The 26,109-nt window shown below is 44.0% G+C and overlaps 1 protein-coding gene across 2 annotated transcripts; it reads left to right on the top strand.

Annotated features, from left to right (window-relative positions):
- The first annotated feature begins 18,351 nt into the window (after positions 1-18,351).
- Positions 18,352-25,305, top strand: slc26a10 (solute carrier family 26 member 10). 2 transcript variants are annotated; one of them, XM_086212802.1, is made up of 18 exons: positions 18,352-18,844; positions 19,226-19,336; positions 20,288-20,445; positions 20,531-20,695; positions 20,772-20,924; positions 21,001-21,083; positions 21,166-21,313; positions 21,396-21,509; positions 22,266-22,343; positions 22,423-22,518; positions 23,169-23,275; positions 23,357-23,426; positions 23,575-23,757; positions 23,861-23,915; positions 24,115-24,203; positions 24,306-24,360; positions 24,470-24,576; positions 24,667-25,305. In XM_086212802.1, the coding sequence occupies exons 1-18, from the start codon at positions 18,580-18,582 to the stop codon at positions 24,703-24,705; spliced, it is 2,076 nt and encodes a 691-aa protein (XP_086068928.1). In that variant the 5' UTR covers positions 18,352-18,579; the 3' UTR covers positions 24,706-25,305. The 2 variants fall into 2 exon arrangements, with proteins under 2 accessions (XP_086068928.1, XP_086068927.1); XM_086212801.1 differs by having other exon boundaries at positions 23,354-23,426.
- Positions 25,306-26,109: the final 804 nt, after the last annotated feature.

Raw genomic sequence — 26,109 nt, 5'->3', positions numbered from 1 at the left:
AATGGAAATCCAAAAAAAGACTATAAATAAATGGACTTTTTTTGTTGTTGCAAAAGTCAGTGATGCCGTGTGGGCAGCACAAATGAGTATGAGTGTAATCTAGAATTGATTCATTTACAAAACACAAACACATTTTCTTCTCTGTTTTTCATTAAATTGATGTAACTGAGTGCAAACTCCAATCCCCATGATTTTCCAAGCAAACTTGGCCGATTTTGGAAGCACACACACACTTCTGCTCCACCAGCGGTTGTCTTCTCCTGGCGTGTGACGAATGTAAAACATTGAACTCAAAAGAACGAATGCACGGATAATAATTTACAAGTGATTTAATCCAGTGTGATGAGTCTTCTCCGGATGACCCCTCCAGATGAGTTGTCTCCCCGAGCTGCTGCTGCTGCTGCTGCTGCTGCTGCTGCTGCTCACACACTCTGAAGACGCTCAGTATTTTCCCCTCTCAGAGCTAATTGATAAAACTCAATCAAAGCCTCCGAGTTCTCACCAGTAGGTGACACGTCAAATAGGCTGCCCTGTGTGACATTCTCACATTTCAGAGTTCAAGTAGAGGCCGCTTCAGATCTGCTCCATTAAATGCAGATTGAGGCTTAATCTCATTCTGTAAGTCTGTTCACCATTACAATGTTAAGAGTTTAAATCCAGGCTGGGAAGCCGTTTCTCATGTAAATTTCGACTTCTTCACTTATCTACTTCTCCCTGTTTCACGGACTGTAATCCTTAAATAAACATGGTGGAGAAGCCCCCTCAAATTTGAATTCATGCAACTGCAGAACTTCCGTTATTAATTTTGAGAGGGTATGAAGTTTCTGGTAATCCATTCAGGTTTTTTTTTTTAAAGAGGAACATCTTTTTTTAATCAAATTTGATACGATGATGATAAAATGTACCACTTGGTTTAGGCAGGTTTTGGTGTGAAGAACGGCACAGGCTACATCTCATGTTGTGCCCTTGACAAAGACGCTGTGAGGCAAGAGATTCCTACAGAATAACGTGCAGGCTTCCAACTGCAGCCTGTTAACAAATGACGCCAGCTGTGTTCATTTTAGGTGGAGATAAACCTGAGCAAACCTCGACACGGGAACGCTCTTTTAAAAAAAAAAGAATCAACAAAAACAATTACAACGTGTAGTTTCCGGAACTGAAATACATTCTGAAAAACAGCCAATATCTGCAGACTTGTATTGAAGACATAAGACTTTTAACTGACAATTTGCTCCAATTTCTAATAAAAAAAAAAAAAGTCCTTCATTACATTTAATTTGAAATGAACAGCATTGAGGAAAATGGTCTGATTCTGAATTAAGTGAACATTTAGGATGAAAGCGCGAGGAAAGGGGAAGGAGGACATCAAAATAGGAGTGTATCTTGGAGGCAGAGGTATGCTATGTCTCTGGTTTATTACGGAGCAGAAGTTGTTAATTACCCTGATTCTTATTTCCTGTCCCCTCTCTCCCCCCCACGCCACCCCACCCCCACTGTACTGCCTCCCAGATGAGTGGCTTTGAAGTGCAAAGTACTCTCTCCTCACTTTGAACTGTGAAAACAATGCTCATGTGGTGGTGCTTACCTTCCCCATGTTACCTCATTTAAATAGACCTGGATACGGCTTCCACAGTTTTCAAGGGAAAACTCATTTCCAGAGAAAGAGGTCCCTGTGTTCATTAAACAGCTGGTGCGATGGCTGGTAATCAGGCCCGCGCAGTCATACATTTCAGGCTGCTCTGGCTCTGAGTTGCTACCAGCCACTTCAAAACTGACACAGACTCCATCTCGCCGAGGCAACACAGATATCCTCGTGCACTTTAATTCCAATCAGACAAGAAAGAACGACTTTACGAGGCGTTTCACTTGAATTAAATGTTCCAAAGTCGGCCAATCCTGGCAGATTTTTTTTTTTTAGTCCTGTTTCTCATCGTGGAAAATAACTGCTTTTTTTTTTTGTTGTTGTTGTTTCTCCCAAAGAAAAAGTACAAATATATAAGTGGCTTCTCAAGCTGTTTTTATCATGCCTGAGGGGCAGTTTAAAAGCCTCATCACTAAATTGTCCCAGCTGTCTTGACCATCTGCACTCAAAAAGGGCAACCACAGAGGAGAGCAGCCTTTGTACTGGTGGCCATGTCAAAAAGCCGATTTTACAGCACTGTGCTGACTGAATGGCCCTCATGTGACAAATGCAGCCTAATGGATGAGACAGACAGCATGAAAACGCCTGCTGCTAAGAGTAGTACTTCACTCTTAACTATTCAGCAAACCAAGACAGGACAAGATGGAGCGTAATTACCATGACACTCGGTTTCATTGGCTGAGGAGCAACATTAACAGCTGGATTTTACAGTGCCGCGATTTCATTCCTCGCTCAAGAGTCTGTTTCCTGTCGGAGTTAGAAATGTGCGGCGCAGGGATTGATAAGATGACTTTAGCCTCTACTTTGAGACTTCAACTTCAGCGACGCAGCGTGGAATTCTCCATCATGGAAGGAGAGAAAAAAATTGAACAGGCCTCTTGTGTTTTTTGCTGCCTTCCCGGTTGGGGCTTCGAAATCCTCCTCTCCCTCTTCCCCAAGTTTGCTGGGCTCATAATTCCTTGCCTGATAGATTATTTAGCCACAACGATGATTTGTGAAGATGTTTTAAGGGCTTTTTTTTTCCCCTTCTAGTACGAAGGATCTCACACATCACGGACTGCAACATGCAGACAACAACTGACCAAATAACCCTCACTTGTGTTACTCTTACAAATTTGTTTTTTGCCGCAGTTGTTTTGTTCGGATCTTTTGCTTTTAGTCATTTGCCTTGCCTTTTATCACCAGAGGAAGTTTCATTGTACCTGTATGCAATCACAAAGATCATTCATTCATTCAAGTAATACAATGATGAGCAGACGTATTTACAGAATTAAAATAGTCGCAATTTCTTCCCTCGGCAAGAGAACTTCAGCCTCCAGAAACACTTTAATTAAATCTTCATCGCCCAGAACGGTTCATTCAAGGTTTCATCACTCACCGATGTCTTAATTTAGCCGATTAGTTCGCAAGTGAGACGGTAAATTCTAACAGAGTGAAACAGAAGGAAACAAAGATTACAGCATAAATCACAGATTTGCAATATTTCTGTAATGCAGGAACCTTGATATCACAGCAGGATTCTGCGGTGTTCCCACCCCTACCCTGCACTGCGAGGTGCGTGAGGAGTGGAAAACTATCGTAATTCCCTCATCTCTTGTCCATTAGCATGTATGAAAACCCCGAAATCTCCAGTCTTGGGCAGACACAGGCAGACAGCACGCATCTCCACTTGTCAAAGAAAACTTTTATCAATACCAAGAGCACTTGAAGTTTGTTTGCATTTTGTTTTCCAGCACTCTTAACAACTTCAGAAGCCAGATCACAGGAGTATCTGATCAAAGCGCTTCGTGGTTAGTTCTGGAAACACAGGAGTGCTACGCCACGCTTTGATACTCCACATCAATATTTCAATTCAACAATCACTTGACATGCACCCATACTCCCTGAGACGAAAGACGAAAGGGGAGAGAGAGGGAGAGAGAGGGAGAGAGAGAGAGAGAGAGAGAGAGAGAGGAGAGAGAGAGAGAGGAGAGAGAGAGAGATCCAGGAAGATGGAGGGGTTTGGGAAGTGCACAGAAACGAAATAGATTGAGGATTTTTGCTGGATTCTTGATAGAGACATTAAAGTGAGCTGCCCTTTACATTACTCATATCATTCACTAAACCCTCACATGTGGCGGCCAAAGTTACAACAGGAAGTTTGATCACATGAAACCGATTTGACAACAAAAACACGATTTTTGTTCAAGGAACTTAATGTCACCAGAAACAAATTAAACCACAAATATTACACAGTCTTTTTTTCCTCGTTTTCTTTTCTTTCTTTTTTTTTCCCCCAAAAAATGTTGTTGATAAAAGTCTCGGATGAACCTCACCTATAGATCAGAGCCGCAGCAAAAACACTTCCTGAAGACTGAGAGTCTGAGCAGAAGATATGTTTCATGTTTTATCAAAGGAAAGTAGTACAGGAACTCTACAGTGATAAAGATGAACACAGTCCATCTGCCAAATGTCACTTTCATGGTGCTTCATAATCATTTCATCATCTCGACAGGATATGACATGCTTTGAAGGTTTCAGCCCATAAAATATGGCGTTTGATCTGAAAAAAGAGCAAAGTTGTGGCAAAGTTAGGAAAAGACGTGTAGTCAATCAGGATATAATAAGTGACACAGCTGCGAGCGACGCGTGCAGTGCAAGAGAGGAATAAATAGTCGGTTAGTTAGTTAAAGGAACATTCAGGGAAATTTATGAACACACACTTTATTGCAAAGACTTCAGAGGAGGATCAGAACTGAAGGCAGTTGCTAAGGTTACAATTCATTAATTTACATACTTTTTTTTTTGGTTTAATCCGGGCGAAAGTCAAAGTCTTAGTACAACAAGTACGGGTTAGGAAAGTTATATGCTGGATTTTTCTTCCCCGGGAATGGTAAAGTGGTTGCCTGGCAACCTCACAGTGAGGACAAGATGTCAACACCTCTGCCAATGAGGCCATGTTTCCACCCAGGTTTGTTTATCCGTCTGTCTTTTTGGATTCCGGCAGGATTACGCAAAACACGCTGTGCCAATCTTAATTAAACTTGGCGGAGGCAGAGGAAGTACGGCCCGAGGAAGAAGCTGTACATACAGAGTGCTTCTCATGGAGCGGTCTTTCACGTTCATCACCGTTTATGAGCGAGGTCGGGAGGTGTAAGCAGTTAGCATCGCCACGGCGACCTCTGACTGCAGTTGTACCCTCCCGTTGGATTCACTCAAATCATTCAGGCTTTTGAAAAAGACGACTTGGGTGTCCATAAGAAGGGGAAACTTAGACGTGGTGGAATTTTCTCTTGGATTTGTATCATTACTACGCACTTTGCGTGAATGTATCAGTGTTTCTTTTTGTCATTCAAATTAATTGTTTCTCTCCAGAAAGTTTCATGAGAACTGTGCAGCCTTGGTAGCACTTTGTAGTCTGCCTCTAAAACCAACATGCAAGCGACATTAACGGGCCCGACTCATAAAATGTTCTCACTCACAAGTTTGGTCTTTTTAGCTCAAAATCTCACCTCCCAGACAGGAAGCAGAGCCTGGTGGTGACTGCAGCTCCTCTCTCCTGACATCTTCTGACAAACGGATAAACACAACAACACAAATTTGTGAAGATTTTATAAATGAGGCCCAATCTTAGTTCCCTTGATTGATACTGAGGGGTCTTTATGTGTCAGTGTCGCTGATTCGTTTCATTTCATGCGAGTTTTCACTTTAAACGATCTACAATCCTACCCTTTCTGAGCATAAATGCATTTATATTAATCCATTCCTCCTACATGACATTTAAAATTAATGATAACTAATTTACCAAGAAAAAGGAATTGTTTATTCATAGGGGTTGCTGTGTAAATTCCCTAAAACGATGAATTCCCTACAATTGCCTGTCGGTACAACGCCACATAAAATGAATAATAAAAAAGCATACGCAGAGACAAAAGGAAAAAGAAACAATGGGATTATCAATCACAAAACACCTCCAAATGCACGGAGACAAAGATGAACAAAGGTAAATAATTAGTTGCAACACTTGACGATATCATTTACAGCCATCAAGTTAATGTGGGTATTGTGGTTTACAGGGACCCCTGCCAATTGATCTTATAGCTTTGTTCTTGACTCGGGGAGATGCGAGCACCTGTCAGTGATTTTGGTGTCTGATCTAATCAACTGTACTCAGGTGGGAGCGACTCCGACAAGGACTAGGAATACATTTGTCATCAAAAACTAATCTGATGGCCAAGCTTAGCCCGCTTTAACCTCGCTGAAGAAACGACTGCATGTGTTTCTGTTGTGTCCACCGACGGCTGCGTCCAGATGAGGAGCCAAACCTAAAACGTCATTCCATAAATATTACACAGGATGCCCCGACCTGCCATCTGGACTGAGGGACTCAAGTTGGTAACTGGATATCTCATGGCAAGACTCCAGCTGAAATCAGAAATGCAAAGCAGCAGCAGAGATACAAGGGGGCTACATGTGCAGAGGAGTGCCACGCAGCCAGCACAGCACTAGATTTATTTGTAAATGTGGGCCTGTGATGCCACTATCTGTTAAGCCCCTCAGTCAGCTCAGCCTGCGTAATGTGAGGGGAAGTGTCATCCTGTCACCGCCATGCCAGGGATCAGCCTGCTGTTTGTGTGTACCGCTAACCAAGCCAAGCTTTGAGGAGGAGGGGAGGAAATGACACAGAGGCTCTTTCATCTAATCCTTGTGGTGTAAATTTGCACCTCAGTAAGTTTAATTGATGACTACTGATCAAATACTTAGCTTTGAGAAAAAAAACTCTGGGATTGTTATTTTCCTCTTCAACCTGCAAAAAGAATTCTTAATGCACCTGATGAGAGGTTTCAAGCTGATGGATCAGTTTGGAGAAGTTCAGTACAGCTCTTACTGATATTGTGTGTGTTTTCTTTTATTTGCTGCATTATTTCTTGATTCAAACCCCCCCCCCCCCCCCCAAAAAAAAATGTCATTAAGCAAACTTGAAAAGAGAGTAGACTTTCCCTCTCAGTGTGCGGCGGCAGCAGCAGCAGCAGCGATAGCACGAGCACCTGGATTCCGTGTGTTCTACCTCCTCCAGAGATCCAACCTGTGCATCAATGCCATTCAGACAAATAGATAGTGACAGGCCAAGCTTATCAGTGTCAATGTCAGGCGGCTCTCTGGGACTTTGATTCCGCACTTTTCCCACAGCTGAACAGAAGGCTGTGCTTTGCAAAACAAACCAACAAACAGGGAACCTGAAGAGTGTGATGAAAGAGTAAACAACATGGCCCGGTAACATGCCCCACAACCATGACACTTCCTAACTAGGTTACCATGAAGGGTAACCCAATTTAACACACGTGTCTGGTTGGGTTCTGAGCACAGGGAGAACTTCAGGACATTCACGCCATCCTGAAGCCGATCAAGATTGATCAGTCTCAGGACTTTGGCCTTGAAAAATCAAATGGACCTACCCCTAATGGCCTCGCACGTGTACAAAGCAGTACATTATCAAGAAAAATTATAGGGAGTCAATCTATTGATGTTGCTTAACTAATTGTAAAGCAGGGGATAGAAAAGCAGATGTTGCATTTCAAAGCAGTTGAGAGCAAGGAGACAGGTTATGATTTATGCTAAAATGTGTGGCTTCAAAGCGTTGAACGCGGCTTCTAAACAAATTGAACAAGTCAAGCGCTATTCACCCAGGACCAGGAGGGAGCCCAGCGCATGTAGATCAGAGGCGCAAGGCTGCCGCTTGTAATATCACTCAGCGGAGGAGGGGTCCCACTGGGGTAAGCGGGCTAACACACAGCCCTGCTTGCACAGAAAGGAATTATGTACAAATGCAGCTGCAACACCTGTGCAGAGCCAACACCCCCCACCCCCGCCCTTCCCCTCCCTCCCTCCCCCTCTCTGCTACCCTCCTGGAGCATCATCCACACGGAGCGGGTGGTGGGTGGGGGGATGGAGAGGGGTGGGCACCACCTTGAGACTTGACATCCTTTGTGTGGATGGCACTATTATTTGGGAGGAGATCGGAGAGTTGGTAGAAGATACGTTGCCTGTGTCAACATACTGATGCAATTTTGGGAAACACGGATAAAGCCGGGTTACTTGTTGGGAAGATTATGGGATGTGGGGGGGGGGGGGTTGTTTTCTAAACGGGGGGGTGGGGTGAAATGTTCATGGGAAACATCTGAGTGGACTCATCAAAAATATCACAGGCCAAACCCTGTGATCTGGAGAAATAAAAACAGGGTGATGAAGGGCTCTCCGTTCCAGTACAACAGTAGACATACAACATGGTGGATGGATTATCGATGCTAATGAGACATCCTGTGTGAAGGGTAACAAAAGGTAGAAATATCCTTAATTCTACATTACAGAACCTTTCCTCCGTGTTGACGTTGTCATACATGTAAGAAGACAGACTGCACGGACTTCTCTCATAAGTCATTTTTCCGTCTGTTTTCTTCCATTTGATGCAGCCTAAATTGGGACGGGAGAAACGAATTGCTAAATTTTTAATTAACTTCATAACATCTGCACTTGTGCTTTGAGAGAGCAGCGAGATTTCCTTTTAACCTATTCCAGCACATTTGCACACCAAGGTAAATCTTGATGCTGGCACTCTTACAGAAAGGAAGAGGAAAAAAAAAAATCAAAAATGGAAATGAACTCTCACTTGTGTGTGCAGATCAAAGAGACAGAATTATTCAACTTTTTGCCATTGCTTGATCTTCAAAAAAGAAGAGGGAAAAGTAGGGGAGATCTAGATGGATCAGTTTGAGTTAGAGTGTTCCTCACTTGCTTTATGAGCATTTGATTTTTCATCTGCTGTATTTACTTGTGCATCCCGACTGGTTCTGAGCTACTTTATTGTGTAGCAGGTAAGACCGGTTGCCTGCAGTGTTGCCAAGACGCCACTTAAAAGCTCGCTTTTTTTTTTTTTCCTTCAGTCTGTCAATTAATTTGACAAATACTTGGCACTCTGAAAAAAAATCCCGGCTCATTAATGATGAATGAAAATGAAATATTGGTATTTCTTTTGGTAACACACAAATGATAAAATAATATAATCAAGGAATAAACTCATAGCTTGGCAAGATTACCCAGTCCAGGTATTAAAGTATCACTGATCCGCTGCTTTGATCTTTACTTTCAAGTAACTCTAAAAACTGTGAATACAAGTTTTGATGCCCCCAAAACTTTCCTGTTCATGTTTAGCTGAAGTACATCTCACACAGTCTTTTTTTTTAATATGCAAATCTCAAATATTAGCTCTGCTGCCAGTGCTGTCTACAAGACTCAAAAACTGCCATCAGTGTTCCCGTGGTTATATTCCCTCTGAACATGTGTTGACTTGCTTTTGCCATGTCTGAGCTCACTCTGAGTGAAGTGTCCCGTTATTCTCTGAAGCACAACTTGCTCTTTGCCAGCATGATTTATTTGTTTCCAAAAAAAAAAAAAAAAGAGCTCAATCATTTCCATTTTAGTAATGTTCTCCTGAAATCAGTGTAGAACACAATTCATCAGCATCCCGCTAGGTCGAGCTATGGAGGCGCAACCAAAGAGAGACTGGAGCAAGACGGCGTGGAGTCACTACGCAGACGGCTCAGGCCTACAATTCCATCTATAACTTTCAAGGAAATATGAAGGAACATTAAAATACCACTTGAAATCAGTGTTAATCCAACTCCTCCTGGGTTTGCTACCCTGCTGCTCTCCTGTGTTACAGTCGGAGGCCTGTGAAATCTGAGCAGGCGTCCGGCCCGGCCACCCATCCCCCGAGTGGTCGGCACCTGCACGAGCAGTCTTGACTGATGTGGGTGATATCACAGCACAGCAGACAAATCTGCCTTTGATACAGCGCACACAATGGTGTCTCTATAGGAAACCATCTTACCTCTGTGTGCGTGTGTGTGTGTGTGTGTGTGTGTGTGTGTGTGTGTGTGTGTGTGTGTGTGTGTGTCATTGGGGCTGAGGGTGGGAGGCAAATCCTCCCGTAAAGAAAAAAAAAACCCTGCTAAATGAGACAACACAAGTTTTAGGTGCAGAGTTAAAACCTGACCATGATACATTTGCCATACTGACATTCTCCACCAGAGGACGCTGCACTCATATTACATCTCCTCAGGCTGTGCAGCAGAGCTCTGCTCTCTTCCAGCGACTGCGTCAGTCTGCTGGCAAAGGGAGGCACGTACCGGCCTTTCACGGGTTCAGTTATGCGTGTTTCCATCGTGATTATGCCCATGTAAGAGAAATGTCAGAATCCAAAACACAAAATCCTTTTTCCTCCAAACGCTATAAATAATTTAACCCAAACTGATGACAAAGTTTTCAAATAAAAAAAACACGACTAAGTGATTTAATGGTGTCCTGTGTTGTAAAACAAAAGCCTTATCCTTTAAAGGAGTGGAAGTCACACAGAGGAAGGAAAGGAAAAATTAGTGGCTGCTCTTTGACTTTATTTGCTTCAACCTTGATGTTCAGACGCGTTAGAAATTACTTGAAATATAACAATTCAGTTGGCATGATAAGAACATGGGTTGAATGTTCAATTTTTGTTTTTTGTTTTGATTGATGTCTGGTTTTACTGAATGAAAAGATTTCAACCACTGTGACTTTTGTGGTCATACGGGCTTGAGTTGTACAAGTTTGGTAAAAATGGGTTTAGAACAATACAGCATACAACAGCAATGAGTCACTCAGAGTGTGTGTGTGTGTGTGTGTGTGTGTGTCTCAATTAGTACTTGCACAAACAACTACAAATTAAATTAAATGTCAGAACATTAAAGTTGCTCCTAATTCCATCATAAATAGGAGATAAACGACAGAAAGAGGTGAACTCTTGACTGTGGGGGACTAAAATCCGATAGTAGAGAAATAAATATAAGCATTTATTACAGTTATCAGTTTCTCTTTCCAACCGTTTCTGCGACATCTTTTAAGAACTTAAATCGAGCTTGCAAGAGCAAACTTGACGGGCGAACGTCCTGTTGTTCCATCCATCGCCTCTGAGTTCCAGCTGGTTCACAATCTTGAAACATTTCTATGTGTGTGTGTGTTGTTGCGTTGTGTGTTGTACCTTTTATCCTTGTTAGACAATAAAAAACAAACCCCAAACTTGCTTTTCCTGCGCTGTGCAGCTGTCTTATGACTGCAGTTGCATGAGTTCGTGGAGTCTACGGTCCTTCATGATCGTGCATTACATTTCACCTTGAGCGTCACATTTCTGCTCCTGTCCACAACACTTCTAGCATTGCTGGCTTCCTGTAAACCTCCAGTAAAAGTGCAGCGCTTTTATGAATCCATCTTGTGTTTGCAACAACCCTTTCATGAGCTATTGACATGTTCAACAAAAAACAAAAAAAGAAAAAAAAAAAACAGGAGAGCTTTAACACAGCCAGTGAGGTGGGGGAGCCCCCAGGCCCTGGGCTTTGTCTGCTTGTTGAGTGGGGCCATCAGATAACAGTCAGGACAATGGCGCTCCATTCTGAGGGCTCTCTTAAATGAGCAGGAAGCCGTGGTGAGCGCCTAGCGGAGGCTCCTGGTGGACTCCCTGGGGTCTGCTCAGCCCTGACGGAGCACGCCACTGTTGAATGGTCGGAGAGACTGAGAGGAAATGAGAAGCTAGTGGCCACCCAGCTGGAGCCACGGGTGCCCTTTGATGCTGCGCTGGATAAGTATGGGTAGTAGCAAGGGAAAGGTGATGGAGAGGTAAGGGAGGGCAAGGAGGACAAGAGAGGAACTGTCACACTGCAAATAAAGCAAAAAGAAAAGAAGGAAGCCAGGAGTGGTGTCAGACTCCATTCTGGTGGAGAGAATACACCAGAACTCACAATGCAAACTGTCACAGATAATAACCTGTCAAATCCCTCGGTAGAGACGCGATCCTACATTCATGTAGCCTTCGTGCAACACCGTTCAACACAGTGAAGGTATGAGCGGATGCAGGCCTCGGAATGTAAAAATAACCACGTTTCACAAACCTTATCTATTTTTAGTTCTGTACAGGCAAAATGTAACCCAACCCCAAACCCTTCATTCTTGTTTCACCTTTGTTGTCTAGCCTCAAATGTGCGTGCATGAGTGATGGCCTGATGTGGCAGGGAGGCGGTCTGGCACAGGCCGGCAGTACAGCTCAGGGTCCACGTCTTCATGTCCTCCACCCTGCAGCTTTCAGCCTGGTACGTGCCGTAGTGGGTGTGAGGCATGAGCCCTCTGAGCCACTTTGATGAAGTCAAAACCAGGATTTTTATATGGTGCTGACGCCAGAAACCCCCAGTGACCAGAGGGGGTTGTGCGAGAAAGTAGAATAATGGATGTGATCATCACTGGCGGTCCAATGTGTCTGTTTATTTTTGTTTTTCCTGATGGCGGACAACTAAACAAACACGACTGCAGAAAAAAAAATCTTCTTGCTTTCTTTATCTTTATCAGGCTTGTGAAAATAATACATTTTGGTAAAGCTCCTTGACACGCCTGCATTTTTTTCCAAACAAAGGCAGACATACATGAGCTACCACTCAAAAGTAATGTCTGAAACTGCGGGTCCTTGACCTAATTTAGCAGACAATAGTCTTTTATCTCCCGCTAGTGGCCACTGATTTTGCCAGTTAAAATGAAAAACATCAGCTGTCTACCATGTGAGCTGCTTAAAAAATGTTGCCTCTTATTTCAAAAGATCTAAATTAACAACCCTGAAAATTGATTCCATGACTTCAAATAAAACAACAAAAAACAAAAAACTAAGCTCATAACTGCACGTTACAGGAAGAACGTTAGCACGAGTCCTCATCAGGACGCTGGGTTTGAACCAAAGAACTCACGCCACCAAAGAACCAACTCCAAAGGACATGCTCTCCTCTTGGTGGCTGTTGTTCTGCAGATGTTTTGCGGCGTCCACTGATGTATTCAGTCAACAAAAGAGTTTCCCCTCTTGGGTTTCTATCCTCTTTACTTTAACGTCGCTAATGATGTGCGCAGCAGACTCGTCAGAGCAGGTTAATCACTGTGTTATTCAATAAGTTAATTAGAATTTAATTAGAGCATCATTCCATTTACTGCGTACAGCCATTCCACTGAGCCGAGCTTTCACCCTAGCGGATTAAACCTGGTGCCATCGTGATGGATTTGCCTTGAAGTGTTGAAGATGAAAATCAGACCCAGATGGTAATGAATGTTTGCCCCAAATGCAGCCCAGGTCTTGTCTCAGCCCACATTCAGACCTGAATGACAGAGTTGACCCACACCTGACCCAGGCCAAGAGTGCATTTCATTTAAGTTCTAAACGTGTCCCAGATCGTTTGGACAGGACTGGACCACTTCAACCCAAACTAGCAGTTTAGCATTAGGACATAGTTCCTTTGAGATCAGAAACGAATCCTCTTTCTGTTTGGACGGAAGCAACACTGTTTAGGTTCAGACACTGAGTGTCAAGAACACTCAGCATAGCAACACAAACTGGCCTTCACTTTCCACTTAATGCCCGACTGAAGCAGCACAAATGTGTGGGCCTGAAAACACCAACGTTCAAAGGACGTTCATATCGGTCGTTGTATGGTTTCAGAGTTGTGCCGTGGTGACGCTGAACATTGTTTGCCCCTCTTGTTCGCCTGGTGTGAATTAAAGGGCCCATGACACCTCCAACTGGCGTCCACCAGTTAGGGAATAGTAAACGAATAACAAAATAGCACAACATCTAAACATTTATACAAACTTTTAAGTCGGGTTTGCAAAATGGCTCCAACACCGAGGTTCATTTTCTCACAGCACATCGGTTGTTAAGTTGTTGAATCAACCCGGCCCTGAACTCTGTGTGAGGTGAGCCGGACTACACGAGTGATTCTCAAGGACCCACTTCATCAGAGTCTCACGCACAAGACCAAATACTGGAGTCGTTACAGTGGATGGGGGCAGAATCCTGTTCCCTTCAGCCTCAGACATTTGGCTTCATGTCCGTTCCCCAGAAAAAAATGAGACACAAACAGTGACTGTGCCGATATCCGTATTTACAGGCCTCCACACAGTGTTTTTAAAAGCAAAAAGCTTCATTCTCTGTCGTGCGTTACTTGTGGAACATTAATTGTTCTTATACCAGTTTGAAGGAATTTCCAGGAGGATATTTTCCTGAATTCTTCAAATAACAATTTAGGGAAAATCTTGTTGTTCCTTTGTTGTGTTGAACGCTGCAGTTGAAAGTGAATCGTGTTGTCAGCGTTGTGAAGGTGGAGTAGACAATGCAGCAGTGGGTCTTACAATGTGGTTCAAGGCTGTGTCACTGTTGTGTACTTGAGCTGCACAATGCTTTTGCAGGGGCTAGGAAGTGACACATCCCCCAACCAGAGTCCCCAGTAAGCTCAACCCTTCTGTGGGTCAAAAAAGTGCCCCTACATGGTGTTGTAAATCTATTATTCTGAAATGAAGGGGCACAATGTATGTTGCACATGTTATGCAAACTGCAATCAATTAATAGTCAGCAAGAGGAGCAACGGTACTGTTGGGCAGAAATGACTGAGATGAGGCTCAAGATTAGTGAGTGTTTTGTTTTTCACCTGTGGCACCGGAGGGCACACAGGACAGGGACTATCAGCCCAGACAGGAAGGGCAGATGGGAATCCAAGTCGCGCCCTTTTGTTCTCTTCAGATGATCGACAGGCTTCGTCGGCAAGGTGGCGACCTTTTTATCATCTGTTTTGTTTCGTTTTCGGCGTAACAGAAGAAGCCTACACGCTCCGAAGCGAACTTCCAGCGTTTTCCCATCTGAACAATGTACAGAGAGTCAGATCTGTGTTTGGTTTAGCGGAGGGGTGGCGCCCGGATAGAGCATGCGGGAGGCAGGACATGACGCAAAAAGTCTGCAGTCACATTGCTGGTTCCTCCACGATGACTGAGTCTGTGGCAGTTCCTGCAATTTGACACTTTTACGGTCGGCCCTCCAGATGTTTGTCCCTCTGTCTGGCTGATCTCATTCGCTCTTATTACATCCATTCAAGAAAAAGTCACGTACTAAAATTCAATCGTAGCCCAAACGTGAGCCAGGAGCGAGACCTCAAGTTTTTTTGGGGGTCGTATTTGTGGCGACGCAATCAGTGTTTTTTTTGCCAGACGTTGGGACATTGGCAGCTGTTTCTATTATTTATTAATTGATTTACTTTTTAACTAGTACCTTCCCAAACCTCCATCAAGTGGTTTTGTGCCTGAACATTAAGATTAAAGGGAATATCATATTGCTAAGAGTTCTCACTGAGAAAAAAAAAATGGACATTTTTCATGGGATATCAGGGAAATGTTAAGTGAGAAACAACTGCTCTGTGGCGTCCTTGGGTAAATCAGCCTTCACCCTTGACGGTTTGGATTCTCCTGGTTCCCTGCTAGTCGCATGACAAGAACCTCAGCAACACATCCATCCCACAATGCTCTGTTTTTGAAGTCTGGCTCCTGTACTGCAGCAGCAACAAGCAGTGCCTCTGGCCAATGTGAAGCTGAGTTCAGGTTTACAGGGCAACGGTGAAAGTGATTCGCCATCTGCTCATGGAGACGGAACCCATTATGATCCCATGCTTAACTCAGATCAGAGTAACAGACATGAGGTCGTTCATCTTTGTTGCTGTCCTGGAGAGAACGTACCACTTGTGAGGGACTGCACCATGAACGCAGCACCATGTTGAGCCTGGATGGAGGCGGCTTCTGTCTTGATGCATGACTCAGATGTTTGATTAATGGGTGTGGTGGAGGTCATCAAGAGTCAACCGGAAATCAGCAAAGTTAAGATTAGATTACATTCAAAACCAGTGTAAAGAAGGTGAAAGACACTGAGAACCCGGCTGGTTTGCAAGTGCGTCCACATCAGAGAATTTCTGCTCTGATCTCAGATTAGATTGTGTTATTTTAAGAGGTCAAGACAAGAGGGGAAAAAAACTCTTTAGCCATAGAATGAGATATTTGTTGGATTATTGTATAGCCTAAATAATGGAGGCTGACCAGCTAGCATAAAAAATATACTTTTCAACGCACATCAAAGGGCTGCTTGACAAATTCCTGGTTTGTGCTCGGCTCTTAACCCCCGCAGAATCTTTGTATGCTGTGAGTGACGAATTACAACAAATTCATGAACCAACCAGAGTAATTCTTCATCCAGACGTTATCCATGAAGTCAAACAATGTAAAATCCTGGAGAGCATAAGGAGAGCCACTAAAGGACAGATAGGAGCGCTGACCGGAAAAGGATGGGAGAGGTGAGGAGACAGCGACACAAGGAGAGCTTGGCTGCCAGCACTTAGCTTCATAGACAAGGTCATTTCTAAAGTAACATGCCATGGGGGGTCGGGACAAGCATCCCATTAAGCAGATAAAGAACAATTCCAGGAACTATAGGCCATGAAATGACTGGAGCCTCTCCTTGGACGAGAATAATAGAAAGGCCCTGTGAGATGAGGACACACACTCAGCATGAAGGAGACACTGTGGATGAGATATTTTTATAATGTGATTAATGTTGAATACAGTGAGGAGAGTGGGATGGTGAGTTACGCTGCTAAACACAAGTACAGCTGCCATCAGGGGGACTCACTCCATTTACTGCTTTTGATAAGTGTACTAACAGCGTAACGTAGCTGCGTTACTTCAAATTCACGCATTAAACATTTGAGCCTGAAGGAATTCTCCCTGTCAGGGTGAACGTTCGGCTCCTGGACGCAGCGATGAGCAGCACCCTGCTCCCCCGCTCACGTCCTGAGAAGGAGGTGAAGCCTGAAAATATTTGGATTTGCTATGATGGAAGAGACCCGTACGGCAACGTGGTGCAGATGCAACTGCTGTCCGCTTGGTGTTTGACGTGAATGGCATCATCTCTGGTGGAATGTTTTTATCACGCTTTTGTGTTCCGTGATGAAACAGCAAAAATGGCCGCCTCGCCACAGTAACCCAAGGTCTTAAGGAGGTTCTGTTCAAATTTGACATGAACTGATTGATCCGGTCGGAGGACCACGTCCATGTGTAAAGGAAACCCAGGCCATTTCCCGTTGCCACCAGGTGGCGCTGTGACTCATCTGCTGGCTTCTTCCTTGGCTCATTCCATACCCTTCCATCATGTTTGCCCAAAACAGGCCTCATGATTATGTATTTTCTTGCTGAAAGACAGACAGATGGACACGACCTCCCTGTGGAGTAAATACAGGCAGGTTCAGTGGAGCGGGGCTGATACCTGGAGCTGCGGGGAGCAGCTAACCTCATGTATATTAGGTCGCCTGAACGCTCCAACCGTGCTCCTGCGGTGCCACTCAGGTATTCTCATTTTCATTGTTTAGATGCAGAAAGCCTGTCTGTGTTATGATGGAGCAGAAGGGTTCGGTCCAGTTTGGGGTTAACACTCCATATCCTTTTCCATTCAACGCATTGTTCCTTTTACCACTGATTAATATCTTGTTTAAACAGCTCGCAGACACACTACGCCGTTGGTATGTTCATAAATCCTCTGGAGCTGATCAACACAATAGCCTGGAATTTCAAGGAAGTCCCTTATATCACTGCATCTCCTCTCCACCAGAGAGAGACACAAAAACTCGAAGAATATGACACTGGGACAAAAACAACTCCGTACATGCATGTCTGTTCGTTTCATTAAACCCTGTGGTGGGAGAGGGGCCCATCCCAGCTAGGAGGGGCCCATCCAGTGGTTTACCTTTGTAACACATCACTTGTTGTTGTACTGCACAAGCGCCTTAACCAATGTTTTTCTCTCTGGTGGAACTAAAAAAAGCACCAACATAGATCTCAGTTTGAGCCATTGTTTTCTCCTCCTAAAAAAACAAAGCGGGGTTTAAAACATTTGACCTCCTATTCTGATTGAACTGGCAAATGCAGTAACGCCACACACAAAAATCCCACATTTCTACAGTTTCTGCTTCCAGTTAAAGAGGAATCCAAGGTCTCGCCGTCACCAGCCTCGCCAGCATCTTTCAGGCAGGCATTTTGGTTTGACAGCTCTCCAGTCTTGGTCCTCTCGACCCTCCTCTCCAGCAGCAGCTCACATGTTCCCTGCTCAGCTCCCAGCAACATACAAGGAAACGAGAGTAAAACATCAACATCTAACGACCTTTACTCTGGAGCCCGAGCAAGGAGGCTGTAAAGCATTTTATCTGAGGCTGTAGCACCCGCATGTATGCTGTTTCATGGGTTTCAGTGTGTGCTTGTCCAGCTCTCGCTTGTCTTCAAGAACAACATCTCAATCATCACATGCAACCTCTGATAGGAGTCAAGGTGTGCAGGTTTGATCCCTGAACCAGGCTGCCATGTGCGATTGGGTTTCAAGGGGGGGTCTCGTGGGTATCCAACTCTTTCCTGGTGGCTACACCGTTTAAGCACCCACCCATTAGAGACATCCATCCTTCTCGGAAATGAACTCCCCACTAACAGACCTGGTTTGAGGTTACACCTCAGCTCCACCAACAATGCCACTTTGATCTCTTGTAGGCGTTTCACAGTGCTTTACATTGTGTGACTATAGTTCTGCCTCCTCTGGGCTTGTACCTCCCGCATTGCTCTGTGGAGAGAAGACAGGAGGGAGGATGGATGGTGTGTGTGTGTGTGTGTGTGTGTGTGTGTTTCGAGGGAGGGGTTGTCAGTCTAAGACAGAGTGTTACACTGACTTTCTACTTTCTTCTGCTACAAAAAAACAAACTCTTTTAGCAGCAGGACCCAGGGGACTTTCAACCCCCCTCCAAAAAAGAGAAAGGAAAGAAAACCTGGACCAGCTCACCTTTACTCCTGTGAGTGCAGCCGCAAATGTGAAAAAAGTCGTTTCACACTGTAACAAAAAAGCTTTGAGCCATGTCATTGGCTAAGAAGAGTCAGACAGGAAAATGCAGGGTTATAAGGGCAGAGTCTGGTATAAATGCAGTGCAATAGTCAACACCTTTACTGAGTCCGGAGACGCTCGGTGAACCATCATCCCTCATCACCACACAGACAACATGAGCGCGTCTGTATCCGTCTACAGGAATATCTTCACGGAGGACCGCTTCAAGCAGGCGTACGGTACCGAGGATGACTCCAGTGGAAGTCTGCGGCTCCGGGAGAAGCTGGCCGGGAGGTGCAGGTGTTCTAGGCGCGCCTGCCTACACCTGTTGCGGGAGAGAGTTCCCATTTTCAACTGGCTGCCGAGATACAGGCTGAAGAAATGGATATTAGGAGACACCATAGCGGGGCTGACTGTTGGTATCCTGCACATTCCCCAAGGTCAGAAGAGTCAGGAAATTATCATCGTAAGAGGCAGTTGATTTTATGAGGAAAACAGAAAGTCTCGTTTGAAGATTTGAATGTATATTTACTTATTTTGTGTCAGCAGAACATTGAAATTAATGCATTAGAGAGATAAAAACATGACTTTTTCATGTTTTTAATATATATTTTTTTGTTATTTTAGTTTCCAAAGAGACATTGTGTTTTCAACACTTCTTCACTGCAGCAAATGTGTGTGTGGTTCCTTTTTTCCCTCACTTTGCTTGGTTCTGCTTTGGTGTGAAAAAGTAGTAACTGAGTCGCTGTTATTCCGTTCTTTCACTGAATCTAAGTGGTTAAACCTGTTCTAGCCAGATCTGACTCTTCTCCTGTGCACAGGCATGGCCTTCGCTCTGCTCACATCTGTAGCTCCAATATTTGGCCTCTACACCTCCTTCTTCCCTGTGGTCCTCTACATGATTTTTGGCACAGGGCGCCATGTATCCACAGGTGAGTTCCTCTCCAGATCTCACGAATCAAAAGGTCCTATTATACAACAGTGTCATTAAAATCAGCTTCCTGAGCTATGAACTACAGAATAATGTAGGTTTTATACTGTAACTGTTAAGGCTGGGTATAAAACTTCAGTGCCTTTTATGGAAGCAGCCAAATTTCTTCAAGAATTTTGAGTTTGAAAATATACCAATACCTAAGGAATTCATTGACTTTTTGTGGTAGAAAAACGATGCCAGCATACTGAAACGTAAATATATACAGAGGTATTAGTTAAAAGCAAGTTCCGTTTCATATTTTCATGTGATGAAACTGTTGTGAGTGTAAAACTGCTCAAAACTAAAACTGCAGATTTGCAATGTGATGGACTCTCTCATTTTGGATTCTAATTTTAGAAAGTATTGTTCAGAAACCCTTGTCAAAGTCAAGTTTTTGATTCATAACTGTACCGATATTCCAAATTTATGAATGACACTCAGTGACATTTCATGTTTTGTTTGTTGTTGTTGTTTTTTGCAGAAACAAGATAATTTTCAATTTGAAAATATGGTACAGCTAAGAAAAAGCATTCAATTTTGACTATGATCAAATATTTAGAAATCATAATTTAGTTTGCCATCAAATCCAAACAAGACTTTGATTCATATTTCAAAAGGCAGAAAAAGAAGCATCGCTACTTGCAGCAGGACTGCTGAACCTCCCCAGGATAAAAACATGGAAACACTTCAAGATTGGTCTCCTCTGTAAAGGAGCAAATAACATTTGTAATAGGGACAAATACCTGCCCATGGATGACAGTGTGAAGTACTTGTGCCATGAGGAGGACTTTAAATGAGATGGCACAGCTTTCACACACACAATACTGTCAAAGATGATATTATTTCATCAATGATTCTTGAATTCAGAGGTCAGTGATACTCGGGTTGATTGCCCACCGTCTTCTCCCAGGCACCTTCGCGGTGGTGAGCCTGATGACCGGTTCTGTGGTGGAGCAGTTGGTTCCCACCCCTTTGGAGCTGAACTCCAGCTCCCCTGAGGCAGCAGAGTTTGAGGCCCAGAGAATCGGCGTGGCCTCCGCTGTCGCGCTCCTCTCAGGAATTGTGATGGTGAGACTGAGTCAGTCATTTTTCGTCATCAGAGCTGATCCCCGAAAACGCATCCTAAACTTTTGTGCATCTTTTTGTGCTGCAGCTCTGTATGTTTGGTCTTCAGCTGGGCTTCCTCTCCACCTATCTGTCAGAGCCGATTGTCAAAGCTTTCACAAGCGCTGCTGCTTTCCATGTCACCATCTCTCAGCTGCAAAGCATGCTGGGACTGCGCCTTCCTCGCCACACTGGGAACTTCTCCCTCTTCAGGGTAAGCATGATGGTCTCAACCAGAACGTTACTGTTAGAGCACAGAACTTTTCAGGTGAATTTGTGGCTGTGTCCAGACTGTAGCGTCGGTGATGGAGAACCTGCCTCATACCAACATGGCGGAGCTGCTGATCTCCTTGGTGTGCTTGTCTGTGCTGGTGCCAGTGAAGGAGATCAACATGCGGTACCGGCAGCGCCTGCGTACACCCATCCCGGTGGAGATCATCACGGTGAGTCGGCTGGACTCGCGCCTGTGAGTTGTTGTGTGATTGACAGGTTATTCATGGTTTTCTGGTCATTCTTCAGGTGATCATTGCCACTGGTGTGGCGTATGCCTCCTCACTGGACTCCAACTATGACATTGAGATAGTTGGCCACATCCCAGCTGGGTAATCTTCTACACTGAGAAAACACACATCATCAACAGAAGATTGACTCCAGTGGTTTGACCTTTAAATCGCCTTTCCTCAGATTCCCGAGGCCACGGATGCCTGCCTTGCACACCTTCCCAGACATCGCTGGAGACACTGTTGCCATTACCTTTGTCAGTTACGCTGTATCCGTCTCGCTGGCGATGATCTACGCTGATAAACATGGCTACTCCATCCACCCAAACCAGGTAGTCCTGAAATGTCAAAACTGCTGGCTGAAGTGATAAATTCTCACCTGTTCAGTTCCACTGAGCCTTTGTTTCATTTCAGGAGCTGTTGGCTCACGGTATCTCCAACACCGTGTCGTCCTTCTTCACCTGCTTCCCCAGCTCAGCCACTCTAGCCACCACTAACATACTGGAGAGTGCCGGCGGATACACGCAGGTACAATTTATTCCTCGTCAAACACTTTTCAGCATCGCTGCCAAAATGGTTGAGTGGCTATTTGATTAAAGGCTGACAGAAGTCCAGATCGGGTTGAGCTGAAGTGCTACTGGCCAGCAAAACGTCAGGAGCATTATGACGATGTATGAAAAACGTTATGATTCAAAGAAATCCTGCTGACGTGTCTTGAATCTGCCTGATTACGAAGAAGTTGTAGGCTACTGTGTCATCTCTGTTTCGGCGTCACACAACCCTTGCAAAATGACTCGTGTCACTGTCGCAAATTGATCCATACGACAAGAGAGTGTGTCTGAGAATATAACAGTTGGCAAACCAGAAGTAGCCGTCATCGATGTACTCCACTGTTTCAACTGTAAAATGGTGGGAAAATTCAGAATTTGATCATTCTGGTCCAAAAGCAGTTGGTAAGTGTGTTGGAGCTGCATATTCAGATTATTAATTTAAGCAGAAGTAGCCAGCTCTGCAGACAGGAGTAGCCTCCTCCCAGCAGCAGGGAGTCACCACGGACACAAAGCCCAGCCTGTGTCAGCGGCAGAGATTCACTGGGCTGCACTGAGCTTAATCAGCTTTTTCTAAACTTCTTGGCGAGGGTTTGAATGTGAGGGAATTTCATATATTTGAAAATGTGATGCAGTATTGCTTGAACGTCATCAGTGAAGAAAATTATTTTGATAAACAGGGAAGTTTAAGACCTCCAGTGAGGGATGCTGATGGTCGGCTTGTGTTTTCCTGCAGTTCTCCGGCTTGTTCACCAGTCTGGTCGTCCTGGTCGTCCTTCTTCTGATTGGGCCGCTGTTCTACTTCTTACCTAAGGTGTGTGTTGGTGCTGTGACAGCATGAGCAGAGGAGACGGAGAAAGTCCACTCATCTCATGCTTTGCCTTTCTCCTCAGGCAGTGCTGGCATGCATCAACGTCACCAGCCTCAGACAGATGTTCCTGCAGTTCCATGACTTGCCTGAACTGTGGAGGATCAGCAGAATTGACTTTGTAAGGCCACTGAAGGAATATATGAAGCGCAGGATATGTTCTAAAATTGGAAGCACAGTTTTTTAAAAAGAGAGCGAGTCACGTGATTCTGGCTAATGAGTTCCCTTGTTACCGAGAACTGATCCCTAAAGAACGTCCATTTTTTTGTGGTCCACTCAAACATGGAAAACTGTGCATCACAGTTAAACATCACAGGCTTCCAGACATTTTAAAGCTGTGACTTGGAGTCACATGACCAGACGTCACTCTGGCGATTATTCATAACACAGCAGTTTCCTGTAATTTGGAGTTTCAAAAACATTTTCACATGGATGAGTCAGTTACAGTAGAGTTGCCTGCTGCTGACTGATGATGCAAAAAAATACAATGATTGTTCTCAAAGAGTTCCAAAGACAGTAACTTGAAATCAACACGGAACAGTGAGAACCATCAGTTCGACTACTAACGAAGCCATGGGATCAATTATAGCATGAATTAGCTTCACTGTCCTCCACAGTCCTCATCACTTGGATGGAAATAGTCGACTTTGGTTTAAATATTTGCTGTTTCCATTCCTAATTGGGGAGGTAACCGGAGTTTTGTGTGTGTGTGTGTGTGTGTGTGTGTGTGTGTGTGTGTGTGTGTGTGTGTGTGTGTGTGTGTGTGTGTAGATGGTTTGGGTGGTGACCTGGCTGTCTGTTGTGGTGCTCAACGTGGACCTGGGTTTAGCCATCGGGGTGGTTTTCTCAATGATGACTGTCATCTGCCGCACGCAGAGGTACATGTTCTGTCTCATCTGCTGTAACGCGTCTGTGCCACCCTGTTGGGGCTCTTGTTCACTCTGCGGTTCCCTCAGCAGGGCTGGTTGTTCAGTGCTTGGCCGGGCCAGCAACACAGAAATTTACAGACCTCTGGAGAACCACAGCAAGGTGAGGATTCATTCTGTGATATATTCATGCAGGTGAAGAGAACAGGGCTGTTTTGTAACCCTGAGACACACACATACACGATTTATTGTTCTTAAGACAAATAATCTTGTCCTGGAATGAAGTTGTGACAGTCTTTTACACCTTCCAGTGCTATGAGGTGCCAGGAGTGAAGATCCTGACTTACAACGGACCAATTTACTACGGGAACCGTAACTTCTTCAGGGAGGAGATCAGCAGGCTGCTGGGCCTGACACCAGAGAAGATCCGAAGCCGGGAGAAGGCCAGAAAAGCCTTGGAGAAAAGAGAGAGAGAGGCCACTGTCAACACTGTGGTACGACTACTGCAATCCCTGAGTGAGATGAGTCAAAAATACACAGATTACTTTGGAAAATCATCTTGTATTGTATTTTTTTCCCTCCGGTGATGTACCTCAGGAACGAGGAATAGCAAATACTTCATTTTCGTCAGAACATGAATTCTTTAAATCTGGTAAGTTATCTGGTGGCATGTGTTCTCATGCTCCCAAAAATAAGAATTAATATTTCAGTTTTTAGTACCGCTTTCAATGACGATATCTGATGATGATAACTGATATTTTGATGTTTAGATTTTATTTTATTTACTGTATGTTAAGCTGCTGGTAACGAGCAAAGCCAACGTATACTTTTGCTTTTTTTTTCCTCTTCAGAAACCTGTGAGAATGACATCCAGGCAGTACTAATCGATTGCAGCAGTGTGATATTTGTGGATGTTGCAGGAGCAAGACTCTTTACTCAGGTCAGTCTGCTAAACTGAGGCAATGTACTCCAAACTTCACATTATTCCTCCTCTGTAATTTGGATCATGTCGGTGTGTTTGGTTTCTTTTGGCTCTTTGCAGATGTGTACTGAATGCCAGAAAGTTGGAGTTCATGTATATTTGGCAAACTGCAATGGTAAGGCCAATGTATCAGCACGATTTTGTCAGAATTTGTTCCTGATTTTTTTCCTCATTCCTTTTTGAATTTTTACACTTTATACTGATGAATTACTCCCGTCCCCTAGAGAGCATCTTAAAAATCTTCACATCAAGCGGTCTAATGAATTACATGAACCCTCAACATATTTTCGTCTCTGTGCATGATGCCGTGATGTTCATCCAACAGCAGAAAGTAAGATGCATTTTCGCATATATTCATTTCCCGAGACCTGGATTGTTGTCAATGCATCATGATACTTACATATTCTTGTGTGTCATTTAGGAAAAACATCCAGAAAACTCCACGACTGTTTGGGTTTGAGGCCGCGACGTCTGGGACACTCAGACTTGCACTAGTGGAGACTGTGTCTCTCAGCTCTGCAGCATTCGGTCCAGTTTGTAACCTGTACCAGTGTTTCAAAGACGCAGTAGCACGTTGTAGCACTATGTCATGAGGTAATTAACAAATACCAGTGTTACCGGTTCCCTCGTGGATATCAGACTTGCTCCTTGCACGTTTTAATCTGATACTCGGAAGTAGTCGCACACTCAGAACAACTTAAAAGAACCCAGTATGAGAACACCACTTATTTATAGACATATCTGAATGGCAGCAGTATGACTATCTACCTGTGCATGTTAGAGAGTTGTTTTAGTTGCTCTGTTTTTATTGTCATATATGCTGGAATATTTGCATTGTAATATTTATTTAGTCCCCGTTTGTTGTTTGTAATACAGAGATAAATATGCTGAAAAAGTGCACTGAAAAGTTTCTTAAAATGACTTTGTATATTTATATCTTTTGAATTATGTGCTTGAATATGCCGTTGTGGGACATGCCCTCTCATACCGCCTTGAAATGTTCTGTCTTTTGACTCCACAGAGACCACACAAGGATATTTTATGAATGATTTTTTGTATTTGCCAGCAACCGTGCCATCCTGTGGCAGTTTTTACAATAAATATCTCCTTTTTCCTTAAACTGAACTTGAAAGCCTCATGTCTGATAAATTGACTGATTACTGGAAAAAGTGAGAGATGCATGTTTCTCTAGTACATTGTTATGTGGGTGTAGTGTTGAAGTTTGAGTACAGTTTAGGGCAAAAGAGAGGAATGTGAAGCACGCCAGTCGGTCAGGTCTTGAGGAGAGAAGAAGAGTGGGCTTTGTTTTCGATGGGTTGCTGTGAAAGTGTGTCTCCGCTCCGATGTGACAAAGTTTAAAATCAGAGAGGATTTAAATGACCACAGAGAAGGAAAATCCCTCCGCGATAGGAAGCAACAGAGACAACAAGCTGGCTCCTCAGTCAGCGTGCATCAGGATATACTACATTCTGGTACCTTTGTATTTCTTGCGCTCCTCAGCGTGTGTGTGTGTGTGTGTGTGTGTGTGTGTGTGTGTGTGTGTGTGTGTGTGTGTGTGTGTGTGTGTGTAAACAGCCAAATAGATGAAACTGCTGGGGTGAGTCCTCAGGAGGTTTTCACCATGCTGCCCTCTGCTGTCCAACAGTTTCTCCTCACCAATCCTGCTACCTTGACCTGATAAAACTGTGCAGTGTCAGTTCAAAACCAGGACAGAAAAGAAAAAACTAATTATTTTTTTGCTTGATGTTGGATAGCCAGGTTATTAATTTTTTCCAGTGCATATTTCAAAGAGGCCTCTAGACACTGTACCCTTTGGGTTTTTCCTTTAAAGCTCAAGGAGCATTTCACTAATTGGCAGGAAGTA

This window comes from Aulostomus chinensis, chromosome 9, assembly GCF_037954235.1.
Source record: "Aulostomus chinensis isolate RoL2024-O1b breed Wild chromosome 9, RoL_Achi_v1.0, whole genome shotgun sequence".
NCBI lineage: Eukaryota > Metazoa > Chordata > Actinopteri > Syngnathiformes > Aulostomidae > Aulostomus > Aulostomus chinensis.
The sequence above is the reverse complement of the archived record's forward strand: the minus strand, read 5'-3'. Positions and strand labels throughout refer to the sequence as shown.